General features: G+C 35.0%; 1 protein-coding gene across 8 annotated transcripts in view; it reads right to left on the bottom strand.

Moving 5' to 3' along the window:
* JMJD1C (jumonji domain containing 1C) overlaps positions 1–12,054 on the bottom strand; it is a 321,235-nt gene that overhangs the window by 36,222 nt on the left and 272,959 nt on the right. For 6 of the 8 annotated variants that reach the window (XR_005833243.1, XM_040624460.1, XM_040624462.1 and 3 more), the window contains 5 exons: positions 9,930–10,035; positions 7,174–7,298; positions 5,956–6,099; positions 5,665–5,857; positions 3,856–5,543 (listed from right to left, as the gene is read on the bottom strand). Coding sequence is in view for 7 of the 8 variants with exons in the window: in XM_040624462.1 (XP_040480396.1) it covers positions 3,856–5,543; positions 5,665–5,857; positions 5,956–6,099; positions 7,174–7,298; positions 9,930–10,035 (2,256 nt within the window). In the remaining variant the exon portion in view is untranslated. Of the gene's footprint in view, positions 1–3,855; positions 5,544–5,664; positions 5,858–5,951; positions 6,100–7,173; positions 7,299–9,929; positions 10,036–10,615; positions 10,642–12,054 lie in introns of those variants that run through there. The other 2 variants (XM_008695929.2, XM_040624461.1) reach the window with 2 other exon arrangements.

Raw genomic sequence — 12,054 nt, 5'->3', positions numbered from 1 at the left:
TTTTCCATCTGGTAGAGAAAATCAATCAGCATCAAAATAGTAATTTCCAAAAATCTGTTATTTATTTTACTGAATGTGGATCTTGAAATCACTGCCTTTAACTTATAAATGTACAGAAAACATAGTTCATCAGATTTCCAGTCATTCTAACACCAAAAATATATTGCTAATACAAAAACCAGAATTTGTTATTCCTAAAGTAAATGTAACCAGAAACAGAAATATTAAATTCATTTGCTAATTTTTGTTGTCAAAAATAACAAACTTTTCCAATGTAGTAATTTACTTAGAATAGACAGAAGATTATATTTGCAAAGCCCACTTGTACTCCGTTTCACAATAAACTATAAAACACTATTGGACCATTAAACTTGGGAGGTATGGAAGTGCAACAAAATTAATTTTTTATGTATCAATATGCTGCCTTTCTCATTCTGAATATTTGGTACATTGATCTCTATGTTGATATTTAAAACTCTCTAATTACATGCTTAAGGATTGTTTCTATACTATGACACACTGACATTTTTTCAGAACATACTTTGTGGAGTTATACACTGTTGTAATATTGAGAAAATATAATCCCCTTTGGTTTTAACAAAGAGAGTAAATTTTACATCTCAAAGTGATAATGCAAAAGCAATATGATCTATCACATCAACAACATGCTGCTGTAAAACTGTTTAGATTAAAAATATATATTATAAAGCACAAATCTCACATTAGAGAAAAAAATATATATATACACACGCATAAGGATCATTCGAATATGTTTAAAAGGCCTCAGTTCTACATGATCCAGAACTATTAAGTTGCAATCAGTTAAGGTAATGATAAATTTTTGACTATAAAGTATCATTAAAAATTATTTCCTAATTGTTTCTTTATTTCTCACAATATTAGGGTTAACAGATCTTCCCTTTTGCTCAAAATGTTAAATATACTGCTTTATAATTTTACATAACAGATGAAAATTTCATATGCTTGTTTTTAGTTTAACAAGTTTGTGCCCAGTTAATAAAACATTTTATGCCTTTATATACATGGAGGCTAGAATGACATATACTGAGAGAAAATCCTACCCAAGTCAGTTCTAACAGTTACTTAGATTGGTTTTTCCGGGTTGGAAAATTATGGAAGACTCAAAACTATCTGCCAGCTCATGTGTTCTTTTGGCCTGTCTTTGTCCAGTATCAGTTGCACCTAACATTCATGACACAAGTATGAAGGGTCAGAGTAAAAATGTGGGTGTATTAGGCACGAGGGTCACCAGGCCTGCTTTCAATAATGGCAAGGAGGATATTGTAGTAATTAGTGACTCTTCATTGACCTCAACTACATAATGTTCCAGTAAGATTCCACCTATCACAAGTTCAACAGCACCATCAAGAATGGACATGGGAAGCTTATGGATCAGATCAATGCAAGCACAATTTATCCAGAATTGGAGATGCTGGTGTGGAGTTTACTGGTGACTGCATTAAAGAAGGCCAAAGCTCATATAGAAGTGGAGCCCAAAATATCTGATACTTGTTATGGGATTAAACCATACAAAATATCATTCAAAACTGTTAGAACTATATCTTGCACCACTAACCACATCCACCAAGGTCAACAATCACAACTTGGGTATCACGGAAGGACTCATGACTGTAATCTATTATCATCACTGCTACCCAGAATATAACAATTCCTCTGGCAAACTTTTGGCATGAGGAACACCACCCTTGCATCTATGACCAAGGTTCTACATAAACAGTATTATCCCTGAAGTGAGAGGCTCACTAGCATTACCTTCCAAATAGTCACGCCCAACGTATTTACTGTACATCTTGCCCAAATGAGAAGGTCAAAAACACACAAGTTCATTGTAGCGCTATCCATAACAGTCAAGGGGTGGAATAAACCCCAAGTCCATTGACAAAGGTATAAAGAAATGTGGTATATGCATATAATGAACATTACACAGCAGAGCACTACAAAGGAAATGTTACATACCACAACATGGATGAACTTCAAAGACATTATGCTACATGAAAGAAGCCACAAGAGGACAAATACTGTATGATTCCATCAAGTGAATTATCTATAGCAGTCAGAATCACAGAAACAAAGTAGAAAGGTAGTTGGCCAAGAAATAGGGGAAAGAGGGAAGGGAATTAGTGTTTAATGGGTATAAAGTTTCAGTTCTGCAAGATGAAAATGTTCTAGAGATCTGTTGCACAACAATGTGAATATACTTAATTCTGAACTGCACACTTAAAAAATGGGATGATAAATTTAATGTTAATTGTTTTTTACCACAATAGAAATAAGTAAATACTGTTTAAAAAAAGATGCTGGGAGATACTTAAAGGGCAAACTGGGATGCACCAACAACTAAGTTTTGTTCTGGAGTTTAAGACACTGATTCTCACTATTTTTGATACTGGGGGTGGTAACGCCCTCAACAATCATTTCATTTCTTTTTTAAAGATTTTATTTGTTTGTTTGTTTGTCAGAGAGAGAGACGAGTGGGGAGAGGGGCAGAGGGAGAAGCAGGCTCCGCACTGAGCAAAAAGCCTGATGTGGAAATTGATCCCAGGACCCTGGGATCATGCCCTGAGCCGAAGGCAGATGTTTAACCAACTGAGCCACCCAGGCATCTTTTTTTTTTTTTTTTTTTTAAGATTTTATTTACTTGAGAAAGAGAAAGAGTGAGCATGAGTGGGGGACAGAGGCAGAGGGAGAGGGAGAAGCAGACTCCCCGCTGAGCAGGGAGCCCAATGTGGGGCTCCATCCCAGGACCCTAGAATCACAACCTGAGCTGAAGGGAGATGCTTAACTGACTGAGCCACTCAGGTGCTCTTCAACAATCATTTCTTAGTATGAAAATAAAATTTGGCTAGAGAAACCACATTAGCTTATGAAGGAGTAAGAGCTCTCTATACCACCACCTTCAGCAACATTACTCATATTTGATGTTGGCAGTATCTCAGCCCCAACGTTATTCCCACATACCAGAAGTCTCCAACCTAGGCACCCTTACAAGAACAAGGGCCTCAGAGAGTCATAGCTTGTAACATACCATCAATATATCTAACTGGGGAATATAACAATCTGTCTTAAAAAATAATTTGATGATGGGGCACCTGGGTGGCTCAGTCAAAATGTCCAACTCTCGATTTCGGTTCAGGTCATGTTCTTGGGGTTGTGAGATCAAACCCTGCATTGGGCTCTGCACCAGGCATGGAGCCTGCTTAAGATCCACCCCCTTTTATTTTTTTAAAGATTTTATTTATTTATTTATTCGACAGAGATAGAGACAGCCAGCGAGAGAGGGAGCACAAGCAGGGGGAGTGGGAGAGGAAGAAGCAGGCTCATAGTGGAAGAGCCTGATGTGGGGCTCGATCCCATAACGCCGGGATCACGCCCTGAGCCGAAGGCAGACGCTTAACTGCTGTGCCACCCAGGAGCCCCAAGATCCACCCCTCTTTTAAAAAAATATTAAGATGATGATGTATATCAAAAGCCTTACAATTTTATATAAATTTTAATCTACAAATTTCACTTCTGGGAATTTAGCTGAGCAAAATAATTACAGATAGGTACCATAATTAGTTATGAAGACATTCATTCTTTATAACAGATATGTGAGAAGCAGTAAGTTTTACTTCTTTAAACTGGCTTTTTAAAATAAACAGGCTTTTCTGAGATTTCAGCTTCCATGGTTCCAAAGTTACTAAGTATCAAAAGTTTCACTGTTAATTGGAAAAATAAGTGTTTGAACAATTCTAACATTTTATTATAGTAAAATGTGATTAATGGTGATTAATAAGTATATATTGATATGTGGCAAACCACAGTGTAACTTACCCTCCTTAATGAAGATTCAGCATTAACTGCATTTTCTGGGTGAACCCACTTTGAAGAAGGTAGACCAAGTCCTGAGTATGCATGTGTTCCATTGGGATATTGCCAAATAATTGGATAGAGTCCAAGCTGATTATATGAAGCAGAAGGATGGGCTTGTCCAAGAAGATGAGGTGACTGATGCTGTAACAACTGTTGCTGTTGCTGGTGTGCTAATGCTAAGTGGCTTAAGCTGCTGGCATGAGCAGTCTCTAGTCGTGGGTGGCCACCAAGTAGGGAGGCAGTAGGCACTCCAGGTAACACGGCAGGAAGTAAATGAGGGTGATGAACAGAATGGTGTGGACCACTACTCAGAGGGTGTGTGTTAATGGTAGGTAATGGAGTTTGACTGGATGACCCAGCAAGTAAGTGGGGTGCAGGAGTTAAGGCAGGGTGATGGGTACCTGGATTTAAACAGGTTCTGTGGGATGAAGAATGAAGAGGAAAGGGATGCTGGTTTAAGAAAGGTGAAATGTGATTAGCTCCTGTTTCTGACCCAACAAGTGCAGGATCTCTGTAAACTGTGAAATGCTCATTTTTATCAATGATAAGTGGGCTCTTTGTAGCTTCCAATGTACTGCCTCGTGTAGGAACTGAATGAAAACCGCATCTTGATAACTCATGTTCTATCTTATTTGCTAGTCTTCTCTCACCAGCAGCTTGGTTGTTCACATAAGTGGCCTTAGACTTTACAGAATCAGGAGAATGGGTAATTTTGGGTTTAATAACTTCAGGTGAGGGATTTGATTTTGTCTTGTGAGCATCTACTGAAGTATTAAGTTTAGATTTTACTGTCTCTGGGGGTGGGCTTCGCTTATGCAACTTATCTTCCGTGACAGAAACTGCGCTTAGAGAAGACATGTAAGAGACATACTGACTTTTCTCTTTTTCCATGTTCAGGTGATCGTTTCCTGAGGAAGCACTTCTAACATTTGATTGGGTTAAATCTACTTTAACTACATCACTGACCCAGCTCTGATCAGAATCTTGTTTTGCTGTTTCCAAGAATTTTGCATTTGCAATAGAATGTTTTGAATCACTAACATTAGGATCCATTTTCTGAAGTGTCTGAAGGCCAAAGGTACTTGCGTTTTCCTGAGCCACCTTTTCTGAATTAGTGTCATTTGTAATATCAATAACACATTTTGGTGTGGGTGGTCTGGATACAAACTTCTCCTTTGGTAATAATTCCACTGTATGTGTTTTTTCCATATTGCATTCCTGAAGAAGTAAATCATTAGGATTATGATCCGAAAGTGTGGCCTGCTCTGATGAATGAGTAATCATTTTTTCTTGAAGCTGAGAGTCAACAGACTTCTGCTTCTCTGCTTCTGCATTTTTTTTATCTTCCTGTATTTGATCCCATGGAGGCTGGCTATCTATTATTAGTGTCTCTTCTCCTACCTTCTCGTTATTCTGAGATTTTCCTTCTTCTCCATTTATCTTTGAAGTGTTTTTATTTTTCAACTCATTCTCTGGCTTCTGCTCTGAGGAATTATTTATCATTCTTTTATTTGAATTTTCTGAGTCACTGCTCTCAGAAAAGTCCGAAACATTGTCAGTCCGTAGTCTTTTCATATTTAGTTTCTTTTCATCCTCCTCAGGTTTCCTTCTTTTATTCATCAATTGTTTGTTTTTCCCTTTAGGATTTTCTGTAAGATTTTTAAAAAGGAACAGTTTTATTTTTCATAATTAAAATAATAAGTAAGTACAACTTAAATGTATTTTTGTTTTCTTTGTTCTCATTCCCTTAAAAAGAAAAATGAGTACTACCTCCTCGTGCTATATAATCATACTTTTCCTCCTTCATCTTCTCTTCATCTGGTATACTGCTATCTGAGCCCTTCCTCTTACTGGGACGAATATTTCTTTGTTGCTGTTGCTGGTGTGTATTCTGTTTTGGTACAGCAGCTTGGGAGTTCATTGCTGGTCTGGGACTATTTGCTTGGGCACGTGTATAATGACCCTAAAAATAACCAGTTTAACAATGATTATTTATTACCGGATCCTAAGTAATCTGAGGAAAAATATTTTATAATAATATATCACTAACAACATACATACGTGAACAGCGTTGCTGTTTTGACTGGCACGAGACCTTCGCCGTGATGTAATGCCAATATTTTCACCTTTTAACAAAGAGTGAACAACATCATCTAGAAAGGTCATTTGAACCATAGAAGGATCGACATTCTGTGGTTCTAGTACCTAATCCATGACACAAAACAAGAACAAAAATTAAATCCAATCAGATAGTCAATATAACATTAGGTATAAAAGCAAGGATAAGAATTAATCAGGAGTATAATATCAAGTCATAGAATGTACTTTAAATGTACTTAGTCATAAAATGTGCAAGTCATAAAATGTACTTTAAAATGAGTTTATCAAGTCATAAAATGTACTTTAAAAATAAGAAGTAATTTCCAAAACCAGCTATAAAACTAAGAAAGTAGAGTTTAAGAAGAAAATGACAAAAACTGTGTAAATAAATACAAATAATAATTTTAAAAAGACAGGTTAAATAAGTAACTCCTTCAAAAACGAAAGGCAATTCTAAGTTTCACTGAGAAGTGAAAGTTTGTCACCGTTTTAGGAAAAAAATTAAATACAACTAAACAATATAATTTATTCAGCATTTTGGCTAAAATTTGAACCGAAAGCATCTGGATTGTTTCTAATGGGGCACTCACTCATAAACCCTCCACAATCCACTCAATTTGGAAGGTGTAAAAAAAATTTTTTTTTTGGTAAATAAACCACAACTTTGAAAGATTTAAAATCAAGACATTCAGACTGTTCTTTAAAACTTCATATGAAATTTGTGTCCTTAATACTCACCACAAAACTTAAGGGAATGTACCAACTATGAAACTTGATTTGACAAGACCTATAGTGGTGTGCATTAGTTTTCATTAGTGAAAAGCAATCATTTGGGAAATATTTTTATTACTGGAGACAGAAAAAAACGAGATTTTAAGAAAGAAAATTTTAGCTGACCTAAGAATTAAAAAAAAAAAGACGACTAATCAATTAGAGTTTGATGTTTCTATTTCAGGGACTTATTTAATCATTGTTGAAATAAATTTGTTAGCATTAATCTCCCGTGACCTAAAGTGACCTCTAATTAACATCAGATACATTTAAATTTATTAGGAGTATATGACTACAAAAAATCTAGAGATGAAAATTATTTAGTGTCGACCTCTTGAACCATTTTTGGAAGGCATGAAATATCTGAATTATAAATATCTCTCCAAGAATATTAGTTGGACTATTTACCTGATCATTCATAACGATCATGGTGCGAGTGAAGAGATCATGATGAGTAATTATGCCAGTAAACCACTGGGTGGCAGAGTCTTGTCTATATACTCTCACTCTGTATCCATTTAAGGAATAAGGACCTTAAATTAAACACACACACACACACACACAAAAGAAATAGGGATATCTTAAATGGAGACAATTTCATTGAAGAACTATCCTTCAGGAGAAACATGAGCTTTGTGACAGATGAGTAATATCCTATTCAAGTATCAGTTTTCAAAAAAATGTATTAGAAGTGATATACACATACTTCAGAGCCAGATCATTGTGAAGTTATCGTTGAACACACTCTACTACACATATATTTCCTATTACACATAACTCAATAGGAATAAAGTATTTTAAGCCAGAAAGAATGTTTCTGGGATCATGAGGTAAGTACAAAATGTTAAGTTAGAGTGGTCTAGAAAGTCACAAGGTTACAAAGCTACTTAATAGGTTTGGGATACATACAAGACTACTACTTGGCTGAAATGGAAAGGTAATTTGGAACTCAATATTTTAGTTTTCTAAGTTGCCAAAACTCTACCATAACAGCTATAAATTTTAATTCTTCTGTAAGAGCTAGAAAAGGCTGCCAAAGTCTTACAACATATAGAGACTGTTAAGTGAATTATAAATATGGCATATTTAGTTTTTTAAATAAAGAAATATCCTGTACTTTTGGATTAAACTCACGTTTTAAAGGGAAGGATTAATAATAAAAGATATCTATCTGTATATATTCAAATATGCCTATTAAAACAAAAGTCACTCCACAGAAGAGAATAATGAGAGATAAAAATTTCTTCAATTCGGGCACTAAAATATCAAATAGTTGAAAGTTTAACAAGAACTGTGAGGGGTGGGGTGGAAACTGGTATACCTTGATGACTATTATATATGAACAATTATAAAGTGCTTCCAAAATGTGCTAGGGTTTATTTAATCTTCTTCAATTCATATTATTTTCCCTTTTATAAAAACTAAGAAAGTGAGGTTGATAGGTTAAATAAAATCTTAAGTGAAAGAGCTAGGAATGAATTTATTTTTCTGATTCCTAGGTTGATGCTTTGACAGTTATAAGCCATTTAACATACCAATTAATGGTTTAATATTTATTTGTCAGTTTCAAAAAACAAAATAAAACTCTGCCACTATCAGCCTAAAATAAGTCAATTAACAAATGTATAGAAAATATTCCATTTGACCTATAAATTAAATATATTCAGAGCCATGATAATAATTATACAAACTCTAGTTGTTTCTAATTATGGAAGGATAAGACTCTAAAAATGTAATATAGCAAAAGCTTATAGACTATCTCCAAACATGACCAATTTGCAATTTCCACTAGCACAATTTCCAATTCTTAACTGTCTTATTCCTACCACAAAACACAATTTGGAGTCAGCCTCACATAGTAATTCTGTTTAGGATGGACAGGGACTATGCTACCTCAATTTTTCACCTGTAAGACTATGATAAGGAAACAAAAATTGCTAAAGAAAATATTAGCCTGTATCTTCACTAAATTGCAAGGAAAGGAGGAAAAAAAGAGATGGGGCATATCAACTAATTAAACTATGGACATTTTTTAGATCCCGATTTAAAATAAAAAAATGAATAATATTAATAAAAAATCAGTCATTCCTGTTAAAAATCATTCAAGCATTTATGAAACAAATGGAAATTTGAACCTGAGTATCCAGTATTTCAGATTAAAGAACCATTAATTTTGGGGGCATAATAATGGTATAGTCGCTTTGTTTAAAAATAGAATTTGGTGAGGTCTGAAATTTAATGGAAGTAAACAGTAATGTGGATGGGGCAGGACGACCATAGTTGTTGGGGCTGGAAGATAGGCACATGGAAATTCACTGAAATATTCTATTTCTGTGTATTTTTCATATTCTCTATATTAAATTTTAAAGCATATTTAGCCTGAGAAGAATTTAATAAGTAGATGATGTGCTGCTATAAATACCCATAACACAAAGCAAAAGAGCAAAAGAGCCACACCTGAAGAGATTATTAATGCTGAAATTAAATGACATGGAAGTTGAGGACTGAGATGAATATGGGTACTTAACAATAAAATTCCTTTCAAAAAACATTCAACAAAATATCAATACTTGCACCATACTGTTCTCAGTTTCAATTCAATTTCACAAAAAGTTTATAATATATGGTTCTACTGACTGAAAAAGAAATCACTAGGAATTATATAAAACCTCACTGGTTTGAAAGTCACATGTTAATAGACGAATTTATAACTTCCTAAAAAAAGGAAACAAAACTAAAACTAGTATTATGGTCATTGCTGAAATGGGTGAACTGAAATAGGCCACTTTTATCAGATACTAACAGCATTCTTCAAAGGAAATCAATTGTGGCTTTGGGCAATCCTCTACTGCAAACAATGTTTCCTTCTCCAGGAAGGACACACCTAACTGTATTTTGTAATATGGAGATTTTCCTATCAACAAAACACCTGTGTATGGTTATAATTTCATGCAAGTCATTTAGCAAATGAGTTAATAAACTGGTAAAGTTATCAACTTTCTACTGAAATCATCATTTTGCTATTATTTTCCCTGGACTGGATAGTACTCAAAATATTAAACTGGTCTTCTATTAACATTGCATGTAACTGAACAACCAAAACCAAACATAAAAAACTGCCCAGTTTCCAAATAAAACTTAATGCATAACTTCAAAATAGTTACCTTGCATAAAAATCTCCTGAACCTTTTGTTCCTTTACCCAGACTTTCACTTCTTCCTGAAGTTGCGGGTTGTCCCTGAGAACTGGGTTTAGGCTGTCTATGTCGTCCTAGAATTACAGATTAAAAGAAAGGTCCATGTTATGCTGTCCTAACAATGTTACAAACTCTCCCTCCTATATTTTCTAAGGATTGAAGAAAATTCCTTCATCTAAATGTATGTAAACACACAAATTCATAAGTTATATAGTTCATTAGCAATTACAGAATAACAGAGCTTAATAAATTAACCCGTGGTAAGATTTGATCCTTGACAACAATGTCCTAAAGACAAAATCTGAAATTTACTAATGTGTTTTGTAACTTTAAGTGTGGCCTTAGATAAGTCACATTTTTAAGGGTTTCACAATGAGAAGCAATATACAAACCAAATAGCATCAGGTCATCTAAGGTTGGTAACAAAAGAATCGAGTTGAGTATTTTAGTGACAATACATACACACATAGATGAATTACCCTCTTTCCCATAATGCCTAAAATATTTGAGTTTTAAACTACAGAAGTCATTATCCACTATCTTGATTCAAATGTCATTGAATTCAGTTCTACTCAAACTCATCTGACCAGTAACTTCACTGCTAAGTTTTATTTTTTCAATCCAGTGTCAAAGCATCCAGGCAATTAAAATTACATTATTGATGGTATTATCCTCATAACAGGGTGGATCTAGACACAGAAACAACCGGTTCTCTCTCCTTGGAGATGTGAATCACACAGTCACATGGTTTCCCACAATCTGTTGGTCCCCCGCTGGACTCTTTGACATTCTGTTCTCTCTCTCTCAAAGCACCTCTGCTGCTCCTGCATTTGAGATCAGCGGCAGGAGCCCTAGAGTAGAGCTGGGAAGAACAACAAAGCAGCACTGTCAATTGGCGGCCCTTATAAAAGTGGACTGGCAGATCATGGAAACCAGTGAACAGAAGGGAGCTAAGTAAAGGGAATTATATGTGGTGAATTAAAATAATGTGGCAATTTGGAAAAGTCAAAAAGTGGCTGAAGAGTACAAAGAAGAACCCCTAATCATGTAGGTCACACTTTACTCTTCTACTCTAAAGTTTATCTAAATAAAGCTTTTTCTTCTCATCTCATCACTACTGTAAGGGACTACTATGTATTTTTACAGCAACAGTGTGGTAAGTACTCTGATACTTCATTTATACCTAGTGAACACCAAGAGGAAGAAATAAAGGACTTCAAAGTTATCAACTATATTACTTGGAAAATATACAGAAATGCTACTTTACAGAAGGAAATAGTGGAATGGGAAAATATCATACAAAAGTAGGTAAAATCTGTCATCTGGGGGAAAAAATGTCCATGACATTCTTCTTTTTTTACAAAGAAACTTTCTAGAATCCCTTTCCTCCACACCCCTTTTATAATGAATGCACTGCACACTTGGCTAACCTCTTCATTTTAGGAATAGAAAATACAATGGGAAGTTCAGACTCTAAACCTCTTGATGCACACCAGATGACAGTCTAGTCTATGATAGACGAAACATTCTATTTCCCAAGGAAAACCATTACCATTTCCAGATAGTTCTGACAGCTATCAAGTTCTTTTAAAATCTTTCTTACTTTAACTTCCACACAGAGATCCAAGCTTAATTCCATGAAGTCAAACAAACACAAGCCTAATCACTTTCCTACCCTATAGTCCTTCAAACATTTGAATCCTGGTTTTGTTTCTTAGTTGTGAGTCTTCTCTAGTCTAAACACCCACCTTTATTACAACCACTCTTCTCTTATTCTAGACATTTAACTGGCAAAAAGATGGGCACTTGTCTAGAAAACCATACAATCATGTGGGTGTCAGTGTTAACTTAATACTAAGTTTACTATGGTCTATTGCTCCCAAGCTTTTATACTCTGGGGTGGAAGGGTTTAACAAATTGCTATTAAAGCAGCACTGATAATACTTTGCAGACTGGTACAGGTATGCTCTATAAAACCAATTTCCTGTATTGAAATTTTCCAGTTTAGAAGTACTGGAATTAGGGGTGCCTGGCTGCTCAGTTGGTAGAGTATGTGACACTTGATCTTGGGGTTATGAGTTCAAGCCCCATGG

The sequence above is a fragment of the Ursus maritimus genome, unplaced genomic scaffold, assembly GCF_017311325.1.
Source record: "Ursus maritimus isolate PB19 unplaced genomic scaffold, ASM1731132v1 scaffold_7, whole genome shotgun sequence".
Lineage (NCBI taxonomy): Eukaryota > Metazoa > Chordata > Mammalia > Carnivora > Ursidae > Ursus > Ursus maritimus.
This window is presented reverse-complemented; position numbering and strand designations above follow the sequence as displayed.